At 42.8% G+C, this 24,954-nt stretch overlaps 1 protein-coding gene across 1 annotated transcript in view; it reads left to right on the forward strand.

Annotated features, from left to right (window-relative positions):
• PGM5 (phosphoglucomutase 5) overlaps positions 1–24,954 on the forward strand; it is a 196,325-nt gene that overhangs the window by 124,134 nt on the left and 47,237 nt on the right. Inside the window, exons 8-9 of the mRNA XM_064580087.1 lie at positions 15,486–15,621; positions 19,398–19,581. Of these exons, the coding sequence (XP_064436157.1) occupies positions 15,486–15,621; positions 19,398–19,581 (320 nt within the window). The remainder of the gene's footprint in view (positions 1–15,485; positions 15,622–19,397; positions 19,582–24,954) is intronic.

The raw sequence follows: 24,954 nt of genomic DNA on the forward strand, positions 1-24,954 counted from the left end.
GGTGTCCTTTCAGAATCTAGTGATATACGAATACTTTTTTCTCTTTTATTATGAATGTAATGAAATACCATGATTGATTTGCTGATATCAAACCATCCTTGAATTCCTGAGAATAAGTCCTATTTGGTCATGCTTAAACAGATTGCAGTAAAACCACTTGACCTGGTTATAACGACAGCATTTCAGGATGTGCTGGGATTCCTGAAGAAATTTCGTTCTGGGTAATTTTCTTCTCTTATCCACGCTAGTGGCATTACTGTTAATGATCTGGGAGTGATGGTATACATTTTTGTTTCCTTGGGAAAGGAGAGACCATATCAAGCTCTCTCAAGTGCTACTGTTTAGACTCAAAATGTGTGGCTGGTAGTTGTGCTTAGGTCAGTCCAAGCTGTGATGCCTTCTCTAACAACACAAATCTAGCAACTGGAATGGAAACTGGCAAGCCCAGGTTATCCCTCCCTTTGTCTTTATAAGCATTTATTGAGCACTTACAACATACCATATATTTACAGGCTTTAACTTTGCAGGATAAAATATTACATGCATGAGCCATATTATACCCTTAGTAACAAATATTTACTTACTTCAATTTAATAAACATTTATTCAGTACTTACAGAGTATAAGGCACTGTACTGCATGGTATTTAGAATACAAAATGCTTATGACCATACCCTTAAGAAACTCAAGATCTTTGAGTACATCATTAGAAAGATGCACAGATTACTAGATGACTGTTCTGCAATGCAGAAACCTTAAATTTCTACAAGAGAGGAAGAGAAAAAATGCTGTGGGAGATGAGAAAATGCTTTGGGACTAGAGGTTCAAAGCAGACTTCAGGAAAGGGATGGAAGCTGGGCTGGTTGTTAAAGAATGGGAAGGATTTGTATACATAGAGATGAAAGGACCAGGCCTTGCCAGATGGAGGGAGCAATGCCAAGAAAGAAGTAGAGGCTGGAGAGCAGGGGACATGTGTTGCAAGTAGCCAGTTGTTCAGTTTGTCTACAGCAGTGTTTTCCAAATATGAATCAAGACTCATTTGAGGTCAGGAAATTAATAAAATGTCGTGACAGCTTTTGGAAAAAAAAAAATGAATAGACTAGAAACCTCTTAGAATGCATTGCGTTTAGTAAAGGTAAATATTATTCTGAGAAATATGTCTATATAAATACACACATAAGTATCTATGTGTACACTAGGTCTCATTGTAAAGTGTGCTTATTGTGGGTCATGGCCAAAAATGTCTGAGAAAGACTGGCTGTAGCAGAAGTCAGCACACTTTTTTTGTAAAGTGTTGGATAGTAAATACTTTGGGTTTTGCAGACGAAGACAATACGTACTGTCTCCTTCACACTCAGCTCTGCCACTGTAGCATAAATGCGGCCATGGGTAATACATCAGTGCATGAGAATGGCTGTTTCAATAAAAACTTATTTACAAAAATAGACTGAAGTCCGAATTTGTCCCGTGGGCTGAAGTTCACTAACCTCTGACATCTAGGGTAGGGTAGAGGAGGGGTTATCAAGAAGCGGTGCCAGAAATCCAAGTGAGGAGGGGACAATTTCATGGGCCTGGCTTAGACACGGGTACGTGATTCAACGGGAACTAGGGAACCATGGTCTGCACTGGAGGGAGGTCTGCTAACAGATACCTTTCAGCAAACTTGGCTCTCAGTGATGCTGATTGCAATTTGTAGGCTGGCCTAGGAGGGAACTTTAAAAGTCTCTCACTGTTATACTTGTTTATCATGTTCCTTTTAAGGAGCACAAGGACCCTTTGTCAGGTTCAGGTGAACATTTGCCTCATGAGCCTGATTTGACAGAGGAAGCTCCTGAGCCCAAGAAGGACTTGAGTGACTCACCCAGGGCCCCAGGGCTTGGAAAAGGTCCCCACTTGAATTACATTACAGTTGAACTAAAAGCCTGGTCTCCTGCCCTACACTGTGAGCTGTTTTCCACCATGCTGACCAGTCTTTCTGATGAAAGCAAAGACTAATTCCATCTTGCAGGCACCCAACAGTAAGGGACTGTTAGAGGGCCTGGGGAGTGGGACCACTCCGCCTTATAAGGGGAAAGTAGTTTCATTCTGCTCTTACAGATTTTATTAATGCCAGTTTCTGAGTAGCCCTGAGCTGGTATGTCAGAATTGCCTGGGAAACTTGCTAAAAATACATATATTCTATCCTACTCTTACTTGGAGTCTCTGGAAGGGTGGAACCTAAGGATCTGCATTTTAAATAAGTGTCCTTATATGATTTTTTTTTTAAAGATTTTATTTATTTATTTGACAGAGAGAGACAGGGAGAGAGAGAACACAAGCAGGTTAAGTGGGAGAGGGAGAAGCAGGCTTCCCGCCGAGCAGGGAGCCTGATATGGGGCTCGATCCCAGGACCCTGGGATCATGACCTGAGCCGAAGGCAGACGCCTAATGACTGAGCTGCCCAGGCACCCCCTTGTATGATTTTTTTAAAAAGATTTATTTATTTATTAGAGAGAAGTGTGTGCGTGCAAGCAAGTGTGGGAAGGGGCAGAGGGAGAGGGAGAGAGAAGCTTTAGCAGATGCCTCACTGAGCTTGGAGCCCGATGCGGGGCTTGATCTCATGACCCTGAGATGGTGACTCAAGCCGAAACCAAGAATCAGATGCTCAACCGCCTGTGCTACCCAGGGCCCCCCTTATGTGATTTTGATGTGCAGTCAGGAGTAAGAAATATTGCTCTAGTGAAAACCAGTATTTTTTTTCATCCAGGTTGGTAGAAAGAGTATCCTTGAGGTGCCATGGTCCAGGAAGTCTAGAGGCCCAAAAATGTGAGGCTGATGAGTACCTGCCAAGAAGGACTCTTACCTGCCAGTTACAACAAGCCTTGTGGCCTCTCTGACCCTGAGTTCCAATCTGTAAAAGTCAGCTGATCACAGGAACCCCCTATCTACCTTGAGATATGGTTTTCAGAAGCAAGTGATCTAAGGGAGGAGAAAGTGGACAGATGGAAAGGTTTTAGATCTGCAACTGGGGAGGTGCTCCGAAAATGTACCCAAGCTTTCTTGAGCGGAGGCCTTTTCCTGTGTCCCTGGGGAATGGAGCTGTGTACCAACTAGGAATGCATCGTTTAGTGCCAAGAAAGCTTGAAAATATGGATCTGACTCAGGCTCAAGAATGTCAAGCTTTTTTTTTTCCAAGACGAGCAAGATGTATCGTGAGTGGAAGTTTCCCTTGCCAGCTCCTTGAGCTCCTAGAACTTTCCAAAGTAACAAGCCGGTGATAGGATCAGAGTTCAGGCTTCTCTCCTATGGAGAGGTCCAGGTCCTGGACAGTAGGAAACCTGTATTTCTGGCTCTGTCAGAGAGCCAAAGTCCCTTAAGAAGCCAGATCACCTTTTGTGCTGGGACCAGGTATTCACCCACCTGCTGGGAAGAGCCTTGGAAAACTCCTTTACAGAGAGAAAGAAGAACGTTTTATAAATTCTCAGATGTAAAGAGAAGAAAACTGTTCTTCTAAATGGCATTCTGGCTACTTTTCTAAAGTTCCAAATTTGAAGGAATCTGGACTTGTCCCCATACACAAAAGGGGATACATGAAACAACCAAACCTAAGATCTATAAAACCAAAAATTTTGAAGTTTTGTTTTGTTTTTTGTTTTGGCATTGGTTGATGTTCTTCTGGTTTCCATCATTGACAGCAGTTTTCTAAGAAGTCATACCATTTTGGGAATGTATGAATTGTCACAGCCTAAAGCTTCTTCCTTTACAAGTGACACTGAAGAGTTGTTGTGTTTGGGAAAGCCTGGATGAACTCTAAACCTGAACATCACTTTGAGTATTACTATTACTTTGATCACATATTCTTAAAAAGCTAATGTCAATAGCCATACAAATTTGTTGAATAAAATCAAGCAATACGACAATGTGTATTGTTTCCAAGAAAGTGCTCTCTGTTGAGTTTTTCACAGTAATAACAATAATCACTTTGAGTGAGCCTTAGTATGTGCCAGGGCATTGCTAAACCTTCTGTATGCGTCCCTCTCTCTCTGAAGATTTGGAATTGAATCCAGGTCTCCTGGCACCAGCGTGACTTGTCCATCATTGTCACACCAACTTTTTCCACTGTGAGCTTTGGAGTACAGCCTGGTGCTCTTGAAGTAGGCTATTTTTACATCTTCCCAGTTTCCAGCACAAAAGGGAGAAACCTAGCCTACGTGTGCATTCCGTGTCACAAGTAATTTCAAATGTTTGAGATTGGTTAGATCCCTCTGCTTGCTGTGCAGAAATCCTAAATGTCCTGAGAACAGGGGCCATGACTATTTTGTTTAGCTCTATTTCTTTGATATATGGCAGGTCTTGAGTGTTTGCAGGAGGGATGGAAGGATAGAAGGAGGGATGGTGGAATGGAAGGAAGTTAAGGTAGGAAGAGGAAATAAAGGAAGGAAGGCTCGAAAGATGGGTGGAAAGTGGACAGATAGGAAAGAAATAAGGAAGAAACAAAGAATTTCCATTTTGGTATTTCTTCTTTGCCTTATTAGTAGTTATATTTTTGGCAGTTTTGAGTGGATATATATCTGGAGATCTGGGCACTTCTATCCCAAGATTTGGGAGGGTTTATAAAGACAAAACCACACAAATATAGAGCAGTTGGAAGGGAGAGGAGAGGGATATTATGAATTGTAGTAAAATCAGAGTTATATAAAATTTAAAACTAAGGTTTTGATATTTTCAGTCATCATGTAATTATCAGCACAAATTAATAGCTAACAAAGTGCTTCTAGGAAGACTCCTTATCAAAACCTGTGTTAATGAATAGATTTTAAATGTTAAGTACTGTTAAGTATTTGCAATTTATTTTATTTACCTGTTTATTTCTTGTGTGTGTGGTTGCTGACAATTACCTGTAAAGAGCCACATGTTCAGTGGTGGGCCAGGTTCTAGCTTTAGTGATCTTTTGTATGTACTAAATTTTTACAGCCTTCCACACAGACATTCTCTGCTGTATAGTCTCATGGTTTATATTGTTGACTTATTCTCCAGTTGCTTTATGAAAGGACATTTTATTTCCCCTAATAGTTGTATAATTTATAACATTTTCAAGGCCATGCTTTCTCCTTTGTTTATGTTTCACACATGACCTAGGTACATCCTAACTCAAGATTGGGTTCACAGTATTGCTATTGATCAAATCTTGCATAGATTTAACCGTCCCTTATTTATACAGTGATTTTACTTAATAGTTTACATTTTTAAAAAGGTAAAATAAAGGAACACTTTAGTCCATTCCCTATCTAGATGATCACAAACTCTACATTTGGCTGTTTCCACGTTGGTTCAGTCTCTAGGTCAGAGAAAGAGGCCCGTGGACATGTGAATTTCAGATTATTGAGGTTCTACCATGTTTCCTTCTCCTATTCAGGGCCAACTTGTGTAAATCTGTCTGGGTAGCAGATGTGATGTGAGAAGGCCGTGGTGACAGGATTATCAGTGCTGGGAGAGCGGTTTCTCTGCCGGGCTAGTTGGGACAGGCTGTGTGCACATGTGCAGTTCAATCTAAGCTAGGCCAGAGCGCCGAGGCGCCATGATTGACATCCCCAACAGCCTCCTCATAAAGACTGAAAACCAAAACTCCCTTCTGGACCCTGATCCAGACTCTCTGATCCAGACAAACTCTCTACCCTTGTGCTGGGACACAGAGCTCCACTTGGAGTGGGAAAAATGTCTCCATCACATAAAATCCTGTTCTTGGGGTCTCCCCGGTTCCAGTCACATTGACCCTTCAATTCATCCCCCAGGCTGTTGAAAAGTGGCGAGGGAGGGTGAATGTGATGCCTGAGTGTGGAGCAGAAACAAAGGAGTGGGCCTCGGAGGCTGTGTCCACACTTACCAGGGCACTCTGGGACCGAGAATCCTGGGAAGTCACGGTCCGTAGCTAAGGGTTTCTTTGTCCACAATGTCTACTAAGGGACTTCTAACAAGGGGGCCCATCCCTTGGTATTTAAGATGCAGCTCCTAAAATGGTGCTTGGAGGCTTCCCCACCTGCTCTCTACTAGTTGCTAGATGACCCCATGAGAACAAAGTGTAATGACTATGGAGTGACAGGTCCTCAGCCTTGTAGTGCAGACCGTAAACCACCAGAATGACTTCCAGTTCAGCTTATGACCTGTCAAGGGGCAGTTCTCAGGGAGTCGTGTTGTTTTCATCAGTGCTGGTGACAAAGAAACAGGGTGGGACATAAGAGTTAGGAGGTCCCACTGTCCCTTATCTTCCTATGCTGTTGTGCTCACAAGGGAGAGTTATGTCAGCTGGCTGGCCACCATATTTTTAATGCTCTCACCTTCTCCGGGGTGGATGGCTTGACTGCCTTGGGGCACGTGTTAATGAAATCGTGCTAATACGTCTGTTTATTGAGTACCTCCTCAGTGATAGATACCATGCTTAGGGCCTCCTATACATTATTTCACAGAGACTTCTCCACAATGAAGTGAATTAGGGACCATAAGGGCCCCTCATTTTCCAGATAAGGTCATGGAGGCTTAGGGAAGAAGGTCAAGCCAATGGTCTAGGTAACACTGGCAGAGTCAGGATTCAAACCCAATCTCACTGGCTCCCCAGTACCCTACTGCCCCCGGTTCAGGCCAGGAAGAGGGGTCATTTCCTCCTCTGTGGTTATGCTTTCAGATGGGGATGGAGTGTACGCCGGGGGACTTGGGAGAATGGGTGTCATGTGAACAACACCGGACCAGGAGTTGACAGATCTGGCTCCAATCTTGACTCCCCCTCTATGTGGTTGGACAACCTTACGCAGATTGCTTCACTTCTCTGGGCCTCAGTTTCCTCATTTATAAGATGAATATTCAGTGGGATGATCTGTAACATTTTTTTTCAATGTAACATTCCAGGTGGCTTCTCGCTATCTAGCTACTTTTAGTGAGGAGTGAATCCAGTAAATTAGATCAAGCTACATACTAAAGTTTCACTCAGTCATTGATTTATTCACTCAACGAATATTTACTGCACACCTTCTATGAGCCAGGGCCAGGAGAGAGTGATGAGTAATTTCAGACACAGTCCTTTCCCTCATGGAGCTTATTGGGTGTTGCCATGGTCAGGATATTAGCCAAATGCCCTGCAGGATATTTGGGTCAAACACTTTCATCATGATCATCGTCATCATCATCATAATCATTATCATCATGAAATTTATTGCCACATAGTATTATTCATTGGGATTCATGTTGACCACAGCCCTGGATGAGCAACTTTGGTCAGTTACTGCCATCCTACCTTTCTGAGCTGACAGCTGGCTCTTATACACAGGATATATATATCCTGACCTGCTTATATACAGAATAAATTTGTTCTCCAATTGATGAAAATTTTAGGGCATTTGTTTTTAAAAAGCATTTATTTGTAAGCATGGAAAAGTGGCGATTTTTCCATGAGCCTTGCTTTTTGGCAAGATTTAAAAAGCTGAACGTAAGCGATTTGAGACATGAAGAAACAAAACTCCAAAACCAACCTGTCACAATTCTATAGCATGTTTTCAAATCTCAGAATCACCTGCAATGGGTGTCTCCCAATTTTCCCTTCTAACTCTACTATTATAAAAAAGACAAATCCTTGAGTGGATGAAAAGAGGACGGGGAGAATTTCATCGCCAACTAGTGGAACCTGCGTTTGTAAATGGAAGGATGAATTGATCTGAGAAGAGAAGCAAAGGGAAATCAGCAACTTTTCCTGACTGTCTTGTGTGCGAAGGAAGAAGTGCGCATTTGTGACCCCCATCTTCAGGAGGGTTGCCTTGGCTCCGGTCACCTGGGGCATTTTCTCTGTCGTCCTGCAGCCCCCAAGGACCACCGCGGTTCCTGGGCTTGCTGGTAGTAACGAAGTCCATCTGTGTCAGAGCCAAACTGCCCAGGTTTGAATCTTGTTTTCACCACTTCATTGCTGTGTGACCTCATAAAAATGGTCTAACTATAGTCTCTTCTTTGTAAAAAGGAGCTATGCTGTTGTGTAAATTGGATAAAGGAATACAACGGGTGTATGAGATACTGAGTCTAGTGTCTGGTACCTTGCTGTTATCCTTCTAAGAATGGAATTTATCTCACTTTGTAATCCTCCCCCGAGAGCAAGTGCATATACCTCCTGTCACTTCTGGTTCCGGGAACAATGATGCTACCATATGTGCTGAACATGCACGAATCCTAAAAACCATCAGGGACTGACTGGAGTGAGCGGCCCTTCTTTTTAGATGACCACCCATCCTGGCATGCCGGGGACTGAGAGGTTTTCTGGGGGGTGGGACATTTGCTGCTATAATCGGGAAGGTCCCAGGCAAACTGGGACGAGTTGGTTACCCCAAAGTTGGCAAAACCCTCGTAAGTTTTCCAGACAAAAAGGGCAGGGAGAGACCATAATCCTGATGCTGGTTCCAGCAAGAGCCACCCACCCAAGCAGGGCCTGTGGCATCCACTGAACTAGAGACCAGAGGCCACTTTCATTTAGCACCAAATTTGGACAAAAAGAGGAAGAGGCCTAATTTGCTACTCCTAAGCAATCTGCCCCTAACATGGACCTATTTTGATTATTCTTCTCCAAAAGCAGTGGCCCTTAACCCCAGCTGCCCATGAGAATCACTTGAGGAACTTTAAAAAAAAATACCGATGCCCGTTCCCCATTGCCAAAAAATTCTCATTTTAATGGTCAGGAATGAGGCCTGTGCATTGGTATTTGGTATTTTTTATAAGTTCTTTAGGCGATTCTAATGCACAGCCTGGACTGAGAATCATAACCCCTGTTCCAGCTTGGGCCCTGCAAAAGGTGCACAATAATGTCTATTTTCCTAATTGACAAGTTCAGATGTTCCTGATCTGAGTCTTAGCTGAGATGACTTGATCTGTTAGGAACTTGTGTCATGTTTTATTGAGTTGATTTGCACATGCTGGGATTTCCATTCGAAGAAAATCCCTTTGAGACTGAGTACGCTCTTTATTTCCCCCTTATCTTTCATGAGGCCACTATGCTTACTGGTGTACTTCCTAGCTGAAAGTCATATGGTTTTAAAACTTGAGAAAATTCAAAGCCGAATTTGGGTGGAGGGGAAGATAGGAATATTTCTGATGAGAAAAAAAAATTGACCCTCTTTTTTGTACCTATTTTTGCTGGAGTCATGGTGGGAAAGAGCTGAGTGCCCTTGGGTGGGAATGGCAGCTTCTCTAGGCTTTAGGTTGGGCTGGCCTGGATGGAGGAAGGCAAGGTGAAGGGTACTTTTGGGCTTTGAGAATATGGCTAAAAGCTCCTGGCAAGGTCCCCAACCAGGTGGCCAGGGTACCAGAGGAAGCAAGCTTCAAAAATTGTACTGGTATTATTCAATGCTAAAAAGAAATGAGCTATCAAGCCATGGAAATTCATGGAGGAACCTTAAATGCATATTACTAAGTGAAAGAAGCCAGACTGCAAAGATTCCATACTGTGTGAGTCCAACTATATGGTAATCTGGAAAAGGCATAACTATGAAGATGGCAAAAATATTAGTAGTTTGCCATGTTTGTCCAAATCATTGACTGTACACCAAGAGTGAACCCTAGCATAAACTATGGACTTCGGGTGATAATCATGTGTCAGTGTAGGTTCAACAGTTATAACAAATGTCCCACTCTGCTGGGGAATGTTGATAGTGGGGGAAGTTGTATTTGTGTGAGGATAGGGAGTATAGGGGACTCCCCGTACTTTTCATTCCATTTTGCTGTGAAGCTAAAGGTAAGCTACACAATGAGCTTCCCCAGCCGCCCCCAAGGCCAATGTTGACAGCTCAGCTGCACACCTTCTTCCGCATCCTCAACTCCTGTGAGTTACTAAAACCTTACAGGACATTCCTGATTCTAATCGCAAGACTTGCGAGACCCCAGGGGGGGTCGGGGGGGGGTCATATTCAGTCTCTATGCTCTAAAAAGCTGTTACTCAGAGGAAGAAATGGGATGATTGATAGGTTCAAAGTTTTTTTTTTTTTTTAAGATTTTATTTATTTATTTGAGAGAGACAGTGAGATAGAGCATGAGAGGGGGGAGGGTCAGAGGGAGAAGCAGACTCCCTGCTGAGCAGGGAGCCCGATGCGGGACTCGATCCAGGGACTCCAGGATCATGACCTGAGCCGAAGGCAGTCGCTTAACAAACTGAGCCACCCAGGTGCCCGATAGGTTCAAAGTTTATCACCTGTTCATAAGTGGTAGCGATCCCTTTAATATCCCAACTAGCTCTTTGGTAAATGGAAATGAATGGCTTCGAATGTGAATTTCTACCCACCACCGAAAATGTCTTATAATGAAAAAACACATGTTTTTTCTGGAAATAGGGCAGAAGAAGAAGAAAACACCTGTGATTCTACCATTTCAGAGCTAACTATTGTTAGTGGTTAGGTGGTCCTCCTGTTGTTTACCTGTGCACACATATATATACATATCTACATATCTTTTGCTATAAAAGTATACTGAATATACTTCCTTGGTAAACTGATTTGTTCCATTTATGAAAACATCTAAACAAGCTTTTGGATGGATTTTCCACAATTATCCTGATGTTTAACAATTAGCATTTATTTTTCCAATTTTCCTCTCTTCTCTTAGCTATTTTAGTAAATGTTGTTATGGCTAAAGGTTAAAAAAAAATAGAATAGCTGGGTCCAAAGCTGGGCGATACTTTAAGACTATTGATTATTTTTGCCAAATTATGCTATCAAACTGCACACATTTATACTAATACTTACTGGTACTGGTATTCTTCTTCCCCTAACTGACCTTTGCTAATTTGGCAGTCTCCAAATATTATCCCATTTTATGGATTTGACCACAGTGAGACTGAACATTTGTTCCAATGTTTTTAACTATTAATATTTTTCTCTTGAAAAATTGCTCATTTGTGCCCTTCTGCACAGTTTTCTATTGGGGTTTTTTCTTTCTCATTGACTCATAAAATATTTATAAATATGAAGTGTATTAGCCATGTAATATATAATGTGAACAGCTCTCCCCTCTGTTTTTACTGTTTATGGTGGGGTTTCAGAAAACCATTTTATACCTTTGTGTTTTCTGCATTTCTTGTTTAATTTACCTATCACTGATATGGCATTATAGTTCATTTGCTTTAAAGAATTATTAAAAAGAAGGTTGTATCCCCCAAACCCTCTCCAAAGCATACTATGAGCATCCAGGGGAAACGTGTAAATGCAACATCATCAGTGTCTCTATCCCCACCTCAGAAAGCTGTAAAGAGCACAATTTTATTAGATCATTATGGGCCCTTATGAATTTTGGCAGATGTTTAACTTGTAGGCAAATATATCCAAAGCCAACTCACAATCTACTGTGAAGTTGGCGACAAAGGGCGAGATTTTTTTTTTTTAAGTCCTGCTAAAAGAACTTACGTCTCTTCTACCACTAAATTATGACATCTTATTTCACAGAGTTAATAGCATCTAATGGTTCTATCTCCAGGTAATGTAATCCAGCTGGAAATGCAAAGGTATGTGAAGCCCATGTTTTAAAACAAAAGAGTATTTTTCTCTAGCCAGTAAATAAAAGTGATTTTTCAGCTATAAAAGGACAAAAGGTTTTGAAATTATCCCCTCGGGCAGGGTTTCCTAGACTTGTTTTTTTGGCATTTAGCCATGGAGCCAGCCCAGCATCTTCCAAACTTCTTCCATTTTTGTAGCAGTGTGAAGAGTTCGCTGGATAAGATGAGCGTCACCCCCGGTGTGATGATTAATGCCTGGGGTCCTCTCAACCTAGAGGCAGTGGCAACCAGATGTCTAAAAGTGTCATCAGCAGATCATTGATCAGCACAGAGGAAGAACCAAAAACTGATTGTTTTCCCTTTTAAATATCTTTTTTTTTATTTTTTTGTTCTTATGTTAATACCCATACATTACATCATTAGTTTTAGATGAAGTGTTCCATGATTCATTGTTTGCGCACAACACCCAGTGCTCCATGCAGAATGTGCCCTCCTCAATACCCACCACCAGGCTAACCCATCCTCCCACCCCCCCTCCCCTCTAGAACCCTGTTTGTTTTTCAGAGTCCATCGTCTCTCATGGTTCGTCCACCCCTCCGATTTCCCCCGCTTCATTCTTCCCCTCCCGCTACCTTCTTCTTCTTTTTTTTTTCTTAACATATATTGCACTATTTGTTTCAGAGGTACAGATCTCTGATTCAACAGTCTTGCACAATTCACAGCACTTACCAGAGCACATACCCTCCCCAGTGTCTATCACCCAGTCACCCCATCCCTCCCACCCCACCCCCCACTCCAACAACACTCTGTTTCCTGCGATTAAGAATTCCTCATATCAGTGAGATCATATGATACATGTCTTTCTCTGTTTGACTTATTTCACTCAACATAATACCCTCCAGTTCCTTTTAAATATCTTCACTGCTCTCTCAAGGTTGTATGTTTCCTTTTTGAGGAAAAGCATGTAACACTTAACACCATAAATGTAACAAGAGCAAATGACTCATAGCTTCATTGAGAAGTTGTCAAAAATGTTGAACTTAACTAAAGTATTATTCATCCCATTTCCAAGGTTTAAATAGCTTTGTGACATCGGGTCTCCCTTTTTGATTTTCTATATATGTTTCATAGCCCTGAAACTGAAGAGTGCTCTTGTCCGTTCTCATTGCTCTATTGCAAGAAGCGATGGTCCAGCCCCTGGTCCCAGTCCCCTTTCTTATGATATGGTTATTGCTAGTGTCAGAGGATAACATTATATGAATAACTGAGAACAATCTGCCTTAAAGTGTGTCTTAAGGAATTAGCACCATGTTGGTGCATTGTGTGAATTACCAATGATAAGATTAACAGCAACAACAATCACTTGTGACATCCCAGTCAGTGCTCTAAATACCTAGGCATGTGTAATCACTTCACCCTGACAGTAACTCTGTGGGGTGGGAGTCATTGTTGTCCCTATGCTGTAGATGAGAACAGCCAGTCACACAAAGGGAAGTAGTTGAGCCAGCACTTGAACATGAGGAAACTGACTCAAGAGCCTGCCCTCTGGACTTGATTAAATTGGTAGGACAACTCCACAAGATTGGTGACGGTATCCTCATTTTACAGATGAGAAGTCGAGGCTCGGAAAGGTTAATAACTTTGCAACAACTTCTCACATATGTGGGAAGTAGCAGGAGTTTGGTTTCAAACCCTCATTCCAAAACCTTCCCATGCTTTTCCCATTACACCATGTTCCTTACGTTGCTACATGTGCCTTGTATTCAGGGCTCTATTCATTTTGGAGAGAGCTTAGAGTTGGCAATAGACAGGTGCTTAAGTGGGCCTCTTGCACTTCCTTCTGGTTCTTTTTTGCTCAGAAACCTACCTGTTCAGCTGGCATTCGTCATTGGTGTGAATGCCATGATATGAACTGCCTCTCCTTCTATGGAGTAGCTGTAGGATTAGGCTTCCCAGTTTCCCAGGTTATTCCTGCATCGGGGACTTTGTGGTTGCTGACCCTTGGCTTGGAAAACTTTGTCCCCACATCTCAGCGTGGCCAACTCCTTCTCATGTGTCATCTCAGATGTCATCGTGATCTGACGACCTATATTCATTTCCTGAGGCTGCCATAACATATTACCATAAACTGAGTGGCTTAAAACAACAGAAATTTATTCTCTCATAGTCCTGGTTGCCAGAAGTCCAAAATCAAGGTGTTGGCAGCGTCATCCTTCCTCTGAAGGCTCTAGGGGAGAATATTTCCTTGCCTCTTTCAACTTCAGGTGGCTCCATATGTTCCCTCCCTGGTGGTAGCATAATTCCAATCTCTGTCTCTGTCTTTTTTTTTTATAATTTTTTTTTATTATGTTATGTTAGTCACCAAACAGCACATCATTAGTTTTTGATGTAGTGTTCCATGATTCATTGTTTGCGTATATCACCCATTGCTCCATGCAATATGTGCCCTCCTTAATACCCATCACCGGGCTCACCCATCCCCCTACCCCCCTCCCCTCTAAAACCCTCAGTTTGATTCCCGGAGTCATAGTCTCTCCTGGTTCGTCTCCGTCTCTGATTCCCCGACCCTTCATTTTTTCCTTCCTTCTCCTAATGTCCTCCATGCTATTCCTTATGTTCCACAAATAAGTGAAACCATATGATAATTGACTTTCTCTGCTTGACTTATTTCACTTACCATAATCTCCTCCAGTCCCATCCATGTTGATGTAAAAGTTGGGTATTCATCCTTTCTGATGGCTGAGTAATATTCCCTTGTATATATGGACCACATCTTCTTTATCCATTCGTCTGTTGAAGGGCATCTCGGCTCCTTCCACAGTTTCGCTATTGTGGACTGCTGCAGTGCATGTGGCCCTTCTTTTCCCTACATCTCTGTCTTCAGGGTAAATACCCAGTAGTGCAATTGCTGGGTCATAGGGCAGCTCTATTTTTAACTTTTTGAGGAACCTCCACACTGTTTTCCAAAGTGGCTGTACCAACTTGCATTCCCACCAACAGTGTAAGAGGGTTCCCCTTTCTCCACAACCTCTCCAACATTTGTTGTTTCTTGCCTTGTCAATTTTTGCCATTCTAATTTTGGTGTAAGGTGGTATCTCAATGTGGTTTTGATTTGAATTCCCCTGATGGCTAATGATGTTGAACATTTTTTCATGTGTCTGTTAGCCATTTGTATGTCTTTTTTGGAGAAGAGTTTGTTCATGTCTTCTGCCCATTTTTTGACTTGATTATTTGTTTTTTGGGTGTTGAGTTTGAGAAGTTCTTTACATAACCTGCTCCTTTGTATTTCTCCTCTCTGTGTCTTCTCCTCTCCTTCGAAAAACACTTGTCATTGGATTTAAGGTCCACCTGGATAACCCAGGATGATCTCATCTCAAGGTCCTTAATTCTATTGGCAAGACTGTTTCCCCAAATAAGGTCACATTCACAGGATCTGGGTGAGCATATCTTTTGGGAAAGCCACCACTAACCCTCCTGTAGATAAACTACACTACACTCTAAGTAATAGAGTTTTTGCTGCTGTCATACTCCATGACTTTTTTGCATAGCCCTTGTCCTTATTTAATGCATCTTGTTCTCTCATCTACTTTTCCATTGCCAGTCCCTACCTACTTGAATTCAAGCTTATGAATAAAGAGCTGTCTTGTTCCCTGCTGTATCCCTAGCACCTAGACCAGTGTTTGGTATATTGTAAGGATCACCAAATTACTGAATGAATGAATGATGGCGTTGGGCAACTGTAATGTCACCTTGGCTCTTTGGTACTTTCCACAACTTCCAGGATTGTATTTTATTTTTTGATGTTATTTTATGTTATTTGAATTTCAGTTGGGTTTTTTTTTGGAAATGCAAGTATATGATAGGACATGTATTTATCACGATGGATAAATATATCCAACCATTTCAACATTCAATTGCTAACTGGTCTTCATAGTTCATTTAGCTTTTACTTTTCCCCTAGGAATAATTCCTCAGCAGAATACTTCTTTCTTCCTTAGGCTCCGATCACCTCCGGGAAAAAGATGGCCTCTGGGCTGTCTTGGTCTGGCTTTCCATATTGGCTGCCCGGAAGCAGAGTGTGGAGGAAATCGTCCGAGATCACTGGGCCAAATTTGGCCGCCACTATTATTGCAGGTGAGAAGGGTAGGGACCCTGGGGAGCTGCTCTTAAAGGAAAGTGGTGGGCTAGAACCTTAAGAAGGAGGCAGCTTTCAGGACAGTCTGAGGAACACAGGGGCTGGGTCCTTGACAGGACCTCCAAACAGGAAGGCATAAATTTCCCCTCCCCTGGTGACATTCCTCTGTGATCTTTTCATCCGTGCCTATAAGGTGGGCAGCCATTCCAAGGGGGACTCTGAACTGCGGAACCTTGAAAGTCCTTTAGTGCCCATGACAGTTTTATAGTCCAATCGGGGGCTCTCCTTGTTAGTTCTCCACCCATAATTATCAAGGGAGGGAGGCAGAGGCAAAGCTGTGACAGGTCGGACTGCTTTTGTAATCCTCTCCTTCCCTCTGTCTTACTTGCCTGCTAACGGTCCAACAATGTCTAAGGTGCCCTCTGAAGGGGCCATATGGTTCAGGAGCCCCACCTTTTGCTAAAGTGTTGTCCCTATGAAAGGAGATACAGAAGAGGGAACTATTACCCTGGGAGGGAGGAAGGGCAAAGGTCAGTGGCTAAGAGCTCAGGGTTGGGGGGCTCTATATCACTTTCCTGTTTTTGAAATAAGTGAGGGGGCAGAGTCTTTTGGCTGCCTGGTTGCCTGCTAGATATGTGTACCTAGATATGATAGGTTTGTGTTCCGGGTACCAAGCCATGGTCTTGGGGGAGCAGTGATAGGCAAGGATGTTAACTGTGGAGAACCTGGGGATCTGGCAAGGGAATCCTTGGGTATCCTCAGACACTCTCTCTGTTTGGAAAACAGAAATTGTGGCTCCTTTGCTTTGTTTATGAATAGTTAACTACTTTGGGTGTTTGGTTATGTTTTAAGAGCTTAAGGAACAGAAAGAAAGCCTTAGACTTCCCTTATAAGGTGATTGTTTCTTCTCTTAAGAACTCGTTTACTTAGATAAATATCAGAGAATAAGAAAGCCCGTGATAGGATTCATTACTGTCAAAAAGATTGCAGTGCTCTGGGAAATGTTGACAGTGCCCTAATAGTCTTTTCTCCAGTTTAGTCAAGAAGGCAGAGGTTGTTAACTGCCTGAAAACCACCTCAAATGATTCCTTGTTTTTTTTTTCTTTTAAAGATTCTATTTATTTATTTGACAGACAGAGAGAGACAGGAAGAAAGGGAACATAAGCAGGGGGAGTGGGAGAGGGAGAAGCAAGCTCCCCACTGAGCAGGGAGCCTGATGCGGGCTCGATCCTTGGACCCTGGGATCATGACCTGAGCCAAAGGCAGACGCTCAACGACTGAGCCACCCAGTTGCCCCTACTTACTAGTATTTCTAACTAGTGCCAAAATATCCTGATTCTTGTGGGCCTTTTTGGCATACCAGGGAAGTAACTGGCACAACAAAACTTTCTATTGCACAAAGCTGTTCCAAAAAAGTCCAACCTGATAAAATATGTTATGATTGCCAACCTCTGGCTTAGTGAGATCACTTTGAGTTAGGGATGTGTTCCTCATAATTTGTGCAATGATTATCTAGCTTTCTGCCAGTGTTTTGAAGACGTGGTGTTCTGATAAGTGTATTTATAATATAGTTCATTTTTTTGTGTGTGGCCAAGAGCTTACATGATAATTACATTTTTCATAACAAATACCATATTAGAGAATATAATGCAATGGAGATTTAAATTCTTGTAGAACATTGACTTATGTTTCAGATTTCTGTCCAAAGAGATCCCAGAGATAAAGAAAAAGGGAGGAGGGAATAGGTAGGATGAAAGGTAAATACTTTTTTTTTTTTCAGCCTCCAGCAGATATAGGTTGAGAGATCCTTGTGGAATAAAATGACTTCTAGCCTGTTCTTTTTGGTGGGGAGGAGATAATTACACAGTTTTGTTTGACTTATTTCTGAGCCTGAAGTTGTGTCTGGGAACCCAGATGATTTTCCTTGTGTGAGTGGACCCCAGAAGGTACTCTCCATTGAAAGATTTCGTCCCTTGAAAGTGTGTTGTGGTGGTCAGAGGGGGTGGTTTGCGGTAGCGAAGGGGGAGCCGTCCCAGAGTCTGCTTGTGTTTGAAGATGAGCATTTGAGCAGGCTGGTCTGACCACGTCAGTCATAGACCGAATGTGAACTGTCCCCTTAGCGGATTTTCTCAACCTCTGAATCTCTTTCAGTGCCCCTCGGTATCCTAATAAACCCTCTATCCCATCCTCCTGCCCCTCTCTGCTTGGTTGGGTCTTGATCTTCCCCCAGAATACTATCTTTAAACAGAATTTAGGCTTAGAACACATCCACTGCTGAGAATGTTCTGAGACAGTTCCCAGTTGTTTTGTTTCTGAGGCTGGGGAGGGCACATCTGTGTAGGAGGGAGAGATTACAAGACGGAGATACAGGGACAGGGGACCCACTGCTAGAAATGGCCTCATTCCATGTTTTCCATTTTGGCTAAAACCCTGATGTTTACTCAAAGTCTTAAAAGATCTTGGGTGAAGAAAAAGTAACAGTGATTCAAGTCTTCCTTCTTTCAGCTGGCTGGGAACTCATATCTTGTTCCTGTGTCACACAGAGTACAGTGTGAGATCCCATCAGAGCCATGTGGGCACAGCTGCCCCTTGAGGGCTTCCTTCTTAAACAGACCCCCTTGGGTGTGCCATTTGGTTTTGGTCAAGACTATCTGACACTGGGGAAGACTCTACGGTTTCCTTATGGTAGTGACTAAGAAGAAAATCAATTAATAGTTTTAAGCAACGGTGTCTGGCATTGGGCCAACTACTTGATATGCATTATGGTATTTAAACCCTACAACAACAAATGAGATAGGTGTTATTTTTAGTCTTTTTTTTCCTATTCACCTCCCAGCCCCATTGTTACATTTGATGTTCTTGGCTAGGAGGACTTTTTTTTAATGGAACAATTGTGGTATTTCTTCCAAGTTTCCAAGAGAGTTTTATGGTACGTTGATGTCCCTTCCTCCTTCTCTCTTCACCTCCCTTGATTCCTCTCTCTCCTTCCTTCCTCCCTCCCTTCTCTTCCTCCCATCTTTCATCCCACTGCTTGACAAACACTTACTAGAAGCAACAGAGAACAAAACAGATAAGGTCTCTGCCCTCCTGGAGCTTGTGGTTCGTGTGGGCAAAAGCAGATAAGAAATAAGTAAACAAATACACCAAGTCAATACAGATTGGGATGATTACTACAAGAAAATATCAACAGTGATGTGAGAGAGGGAGAGATAGAGGGAAGTATCTTGAATGGATGGTCGGAGAAGGTCACTTTCTGGAGGTGACACTAAGTTGGAAAAGTGACGGAGGAGAATGTGTCAGGTATTCGAATGGTCGGGGGAAGAATATACCAGGTTGAGGGAACAGACAGCAACGGCAAAGGCCCAAAGGCAGGACAGGGCAAAGTGTCTCTGGGGACTGGAAAGGAAGCCCCTATGACTGGAGCACGGGGAACAAGGGCGAGAGTGGGACAAAGTCAAGGGGGTGGATGGGGTCAGATCCCAGAGCACCTTATGGCCTGTGGCTACAGTCTTGTTCTCAATGTGATGGGCACTTGGGGAGGGATTTAAAAGAAAGGACAGGACTTGATGTGATTTTTACAGCATCACTCAGGCTCCTGTATAGGGCCTGGGTTATATGGGCCAGGTAGAAGAGCGTGGGGACCAGTTGGGGTGCTTTTCTGTGCCGTTCTTCCAGGAAAACAAAACCAGTGACTAGATGACCTTGAGAGGTCTACCCCGTTGCTGGGTCTCTGATTAGGTTTGTCTTCACCCTGTGTCCTGCCTTCCCTCACCAGGTTTGACTATGAGGGGCTAGAGCCCAAGACAACCTATTACATCATGAGGGACCTGGAGGCCCTGGTCACGGACAAGTCCTTCATCGGCCAGCAGTTCGCCGTGGGAAACCACGTCTACAGTGTGGCAAAAACAGACTGCTTTGAATATGTGGACCCCGTGGATGGCACGGTGACCAAGAAACAGGTACTTGCTAGGAAATCACCAGAATGGGCAAAGCCAGGGGCCAAAGTGTCCGACGGCTGGAGAGTTCTGTAGGGCTGCTCTGCTCTGAGTGCTTCATTAGACATATGAGAGCCTGCAGCCAGGAGAGAAGAAAGCCCTTGGTGAGGGTTACCTACCTAGTTAATTCATGGCAGAGGGTGCATTTGAACACAGCGTCCTGTCTGTCCAGTATTCTTTCTGCTTGTAACTGACAGGCTAATACGGCACATAGATAGACACCCAATATTTCCTTCTGAAATGTCTGCAGCCTGAGGGCTCATTGCAGATTCAGAAAAGGTTCCCAGGGCAAGATACTGCTTTTCCTTGGCAACCCTGTCAAGTGCAGGTGTGTTTCCCCTTTTATGACTGTATGTCATTGAGAATGATAGGAGTGTACCCAGATGGGTTTGTAGGGGAAGAAACAGTGGGAAAATTTGTCCCACAAAACCCAAAAGGAAGATTTATGGTGGAGAATGATTACAAAAGGTCAGTGACAAAATCAACAACTTCTGTCATGGTCTCATCTTTGCGAATTGTGTAAGAAAAGTTGAAAGCTACTACAGGTATTTTTTCTTCTCAGTTTGTGTGTTTATTGGCTGTGGCAAAAACCGACCACTCTAGGAGCACATTTCAACATTTACAGTTCAAATAAGACACTGAGTAATGTTAAGAAAAGTTCCATTCTAAAATCCCCAGATTCTTTTTTTTTTTATTCTTATGTTAATCCCCATACATTACATCATTAGTTCTAGATGAAGTGTTCCATGATTCATTGTTTGTGCATAACACCCAGTGCTCCATGCAGAATGTGCCCTCCTCAATACCCACCACCAGGCTAACCCACCCTCCCACCCCCCCTCCCCTCCAGAACCCTCAGTTTGTTTTTCAGAGTCCATCGTCTCTCATGGTTCATCCACCCCTCCGATTTCCCCCGCTTCATTCTTCCCCTCCCGCTACCTTCTTCTTTTTTTTTTCTTAACATATATTGCATTATTTGTTTCAGAGGTACAGATCTGAGATTCAACAGTCTTGCACAATTCACAGCGCTTACCAGAGCACATACCCTCCCCAATGTCTATCACCCAGTCACCCCATCCCTCCCACCCCACCCCCCACTCCAACAACACTCAGTTTGTTTCCTGCGATTAAGAATTCCTCATATCAGTGAGATCATATGATACATGTCTTTCTCTGTTTGACTTATTTCACTCAACATAATACCCTCCAGTTCCATCCACGTCGTTGCAAATGGCAAGATCTAATTCCTTTTGATGGCTGCATAATATTCCACTGTATATATATACCACTTCTTCTTTATCCATTCATCTGTCGATGGACATCTTGGCTCTTTCCACAGTTTGGCTATTGTGAAAAATCCCCAGATTCTTATCTTCTGGTACACTCTTCACCAAGAACAGACAACAAAATACATCAGAAGCTGTAGGATTCCAGGGACTAGATGTAATGGTAGTTACTGATCTTTTTATTTTGACTAATATTTTACATATAGTCTTTCTCTTGGGGTCCCTGACTTGTAGATGTTCTAAAGCCCGGAGCCCTCCTATTACTTTCTTCATATTCTCCCTCTGGTCTGCTGAGTTTCATGGTGGTCTTTCACCTCAGTCAGAATGTCATTAGTCTTTCATTCTAGAAAGCCTTCCATGGCTGGACAAATTGATGACTGCTTTACTTTGGGAAGGTGTAGGGTAGTTGATATAAGACTGGTTAAGAAGTTTGAAGAGCCAGGGCGTGCCTGGGTGGCTCAGTTGGTTAAGCATCTGCCTTTGGCTCAGGTCATGATCCCAGGGTCCTGGGATTGAGCCCTGCGTCGGGAGTCTGCTTCTCCCTCTGCCTGCCTGATTGTGCTCTTTCTCTCTCTCTCTCAAATAATAAATAATCTTTTTTAAAAAGTTAAAAAAAAAAAGAAGTTTGAAGACTCAGAAGCACATCCTCTCCCTGCCCCACTTACCAGTTATTTGACTTCAGGAAAGATGCCTGATTTCCTTGAGCCACAGTTCCTCCCTCATTTGTAGCACATCTATCTCACAGAGCTGTTTTAGAAAGGCAATGAAATAAAAGACACAAAAGCTCCCAGCGATCCTTTACACAGGGAGTACACACTACGTTTTTGGTAGTTGCATTTTGTTTCCCACGAGGATGCTTTTTTGTAGATGAGATTGAATCCTTTCCAAAATAACACTAGTGAATTTCGGAGATGTGAAGTCGGGAGCTCAGCACGTGGCATCTCAGAGCCTCGATGCCGCAGATGAATCTTTTTCAACTCTGTACCATATTCCTACTTCCATTTTGTAAAGGAACATTAGAACAAACATTTTGTAAATCCAAGGCTCATAAAATATGTGCTTTCTAAATTATTCTTGGGAGGTTTTTGTTCCCTGGTGGGGAAGGCTTGAAAACCATTCCTTGAAAAGATTATCTAGTCAGTGCTGGGTTCTGGACTCTGTCTGCTCCTGAGAAGCTTATCTGTTGAGCTAATTTGTTTTGTTGTTAAATCCACTAATACTCTACCTTGTTTCTTCCCCAATGCACTCACCATTCGTATCCTTTTTTTCTTGGCTCTTTTAACAGTTCACATCAGGCTAACTCCACAGCTAGATCTCAAGTTCAGACATCTATTTATTCCACGTCCCCTCCCCTGCAACCCTCAATATTGGTTTCCATTTTTACTCTGGAACTTACTATTTTTTCTTTCCATACCCTTTCATATTAGCTCACATGTGGCCATAAATAGTAAATGCTATCAGGAGCTGCTCTGGGGAGTTTCTTTAGCAACAAAGGAAGATTGTTGTTCATTTTCCCAGATTCTAAGACCCAAGTGACAGTTTATTAGCTGGTGGTCCTGAGTCACCCTGGAGCTTCTCCGCTGCTCTGGGTTTGGCTCACTGAGGATTTGGGGAGGCAGTTAACACTCAGCGGCATCCTCATTGTCAGCGAGTCATGTATGGTTCTTGCAATTGGTCCTGTTGGCACAGAGGGAGAGTTCCTGCATTGTGGGGCTGTTGGTAAACTTCCACCACCGAGGCCCACATCTCAGCACCCCCTGAGAAGTCAGAAGTCATCAGCACTTGGTTCCAGGGATGGTTGAGTCTGGGCACACTTCATGTGACATTGTTGCAAAGCAAGCACCATCTATCTACTCCTAAAAGACATATTTGAATTTAAATGAACATGTATTATTTTTAAATAGCCATAAAGCACTTTGGCACATTCATTCAATAGATATTTCTGGAGAGCCCACTAAATGCATAGTAATTGGTTTTTGTCATGGGGCATTATGGGGTTTTTTTGTTTGTTTGTTTTAGAGAGGGAGAAGGGGAGCTGAGGGGCAGAGAGAGAGAGAATCTTAAGCCTAGCATGGAGCCCAACGTGGGGCTCGATCTCATGACCGTGAAATCATGACCTGAGCTGAACTCATGAATTGGACACTTAACTGACTGAGCCACCCAGGCACCCCTGGAGCAGTTTTTTTAATATAAATGTATAACAGCTTTATCGAGATATCATTCTCACACCATCCAATTTACCCATGTCAGGTATAGAATTCAGTGGTTTGTAGTATATTTATACAATTGTACCATCATTACCACAATCAGTTGTAGAACATTTTTGTCACCCCCAAAAGCAACTTGTACTTGTGAGCTATAATCTCCATTTCCAACCCTGGCAATCCCTGACCTACCTTCTGTCTCTCTGGATTTGCCTATTCTGGATATTTCACATAAATGGGACCATACACTATGTCGTCTTTTGTGACTGGCTTCTTTCACTAAGCAGAGTGTTTCTAGGGTTCATCAATGTGGTACCATGTATCAGTATTTCATTCTTTCTTATTGGCAAATAATGTCCCATTGTGTGGATAGACCACATGTTGTTTGTCCATTCTTCAGCTGATGGACATTTGGGCTGTTTCCACTTTTTTTTTTTTTTAAGATGCATTTATCTTAGAGAAAGAGAGCATCCACAAGTGGGGGTAGGGACAAAGGGAGAGGGAGAGAGATAATCCTGAAGCAGGCTCCCCACTGAGCATGGAACCCTACACGGGGCTCCATCCCAGGACCCTGAGATCATGACCTGAGTGGAAACCAAGAGTTGGCCGCTTAACTGACTGAGCCACCCAGGCGCCCCGAGCTGTTTCCACTCTTTGACTATTATGAATAGTGCTGCTGTGAATATTCATGTAAAGCTTTTGTGCAAACATAGAGTTTCTGTTATTGTGGCTGTGTAGCTAGGAGTGGAATTGCTAGGTCAAATGGCGACTCTAGGTCTAACCTTCCAAGAAACAGCCGTATGGTCTTCAAAAGCAATTGTACTGCTTTCCGTCCCCCCCAGCAGTATGTGAGGTTCCAATTTCTGTACGCTTTTGCCAACCTTTGTTATTATCTGTCTTTTTGGTTAGAGACTACTGTAATTTAAAATAATCTACTAAATTATATATTATTTTAAAATTAAGGTGGAAGAGACTTGACCTATAAGGACAAACAAAGTATGCCTTGCCTAGCAAAACCCGAAGGAAACATTATAATGCAGCATCTCTGTTTGCTGTGGGAAGCTGATTGCTACGGCTTCTCCAGTGTTGTATTGTGTTGGAGTCAAGCAGACATAGATTTGAGGGTTGGCTTTGTCACTGCCTTGATTGGTGACTTTGGGCATATTACTTAATTCCTCTTTTGTCAACTTGTTGGGGCGGGCAGATGGCATGTTGTTAATAATTATCATATAGGGTTATAGAGAACGTGTGAGGAGAAAGTCCTATAAAGCCCCAGGCACAGTGGCTGGTATCCATTTGATATTCAAGAAATACCAGTTGCTTCCGCCTTGCCAGAATCCTCAACTTGACTGCATATCAGTTTGAGGAAAGGGTGTGAGTGGCGTTCAAGTGTACAGCCTTGAGATCAGCAAGTCTTGGGTTTGAATCAGCTCTGCCGTCTCCTTGCTGGGCGATCTTAGGAAGTTACTCAACCTCCCTGTGCCTTTCCTTATCTGTGAAAATAGGAATAATCATTGTGGCTACCGCATGCAGCCCTTGGGAGAATCTGATAATACATATGAAGTCCTGATACGTAATAACCACTAATAAATGGTTAACTAAAAGAAGTTATGTTAAAAGAGCATCCTTGGGAAAGAAGGATTTTGATATTTAATGAGTCATATATGATGAGAAAAGCAGGGAAAACAACACTGAACAGAATACATCTTTGCAGGGTGTCATGTGAAGACATGGGAAGGCCTCTTCAGTTTCTGAGTCATCTATGAATTGATTCAAAGTCACATTTCTCTGCCTTCCCTAAGTCCGCCCCTCCCTCATCTCTTCCATCCCACTTGGTGCAGAAAGAA

Source organism: Mirounga angustirostris, unplaced genomic scaffold (assembly GCF_029215605.1).
Source record: "Mirounga angustirostris isolate CCGP_5_RB_7025 unplaced genomic scaffold, mMirAng1.0.hap1 SCAF_15, whole genome shotgun sequence".
Taxonomy (NCBI): domain Eukaryota; kingdom Metazoa; phylum Chordata; class Mammalia; order Carnivora; family Phocidae; genus Mirounga; species Mirounga angustirostris.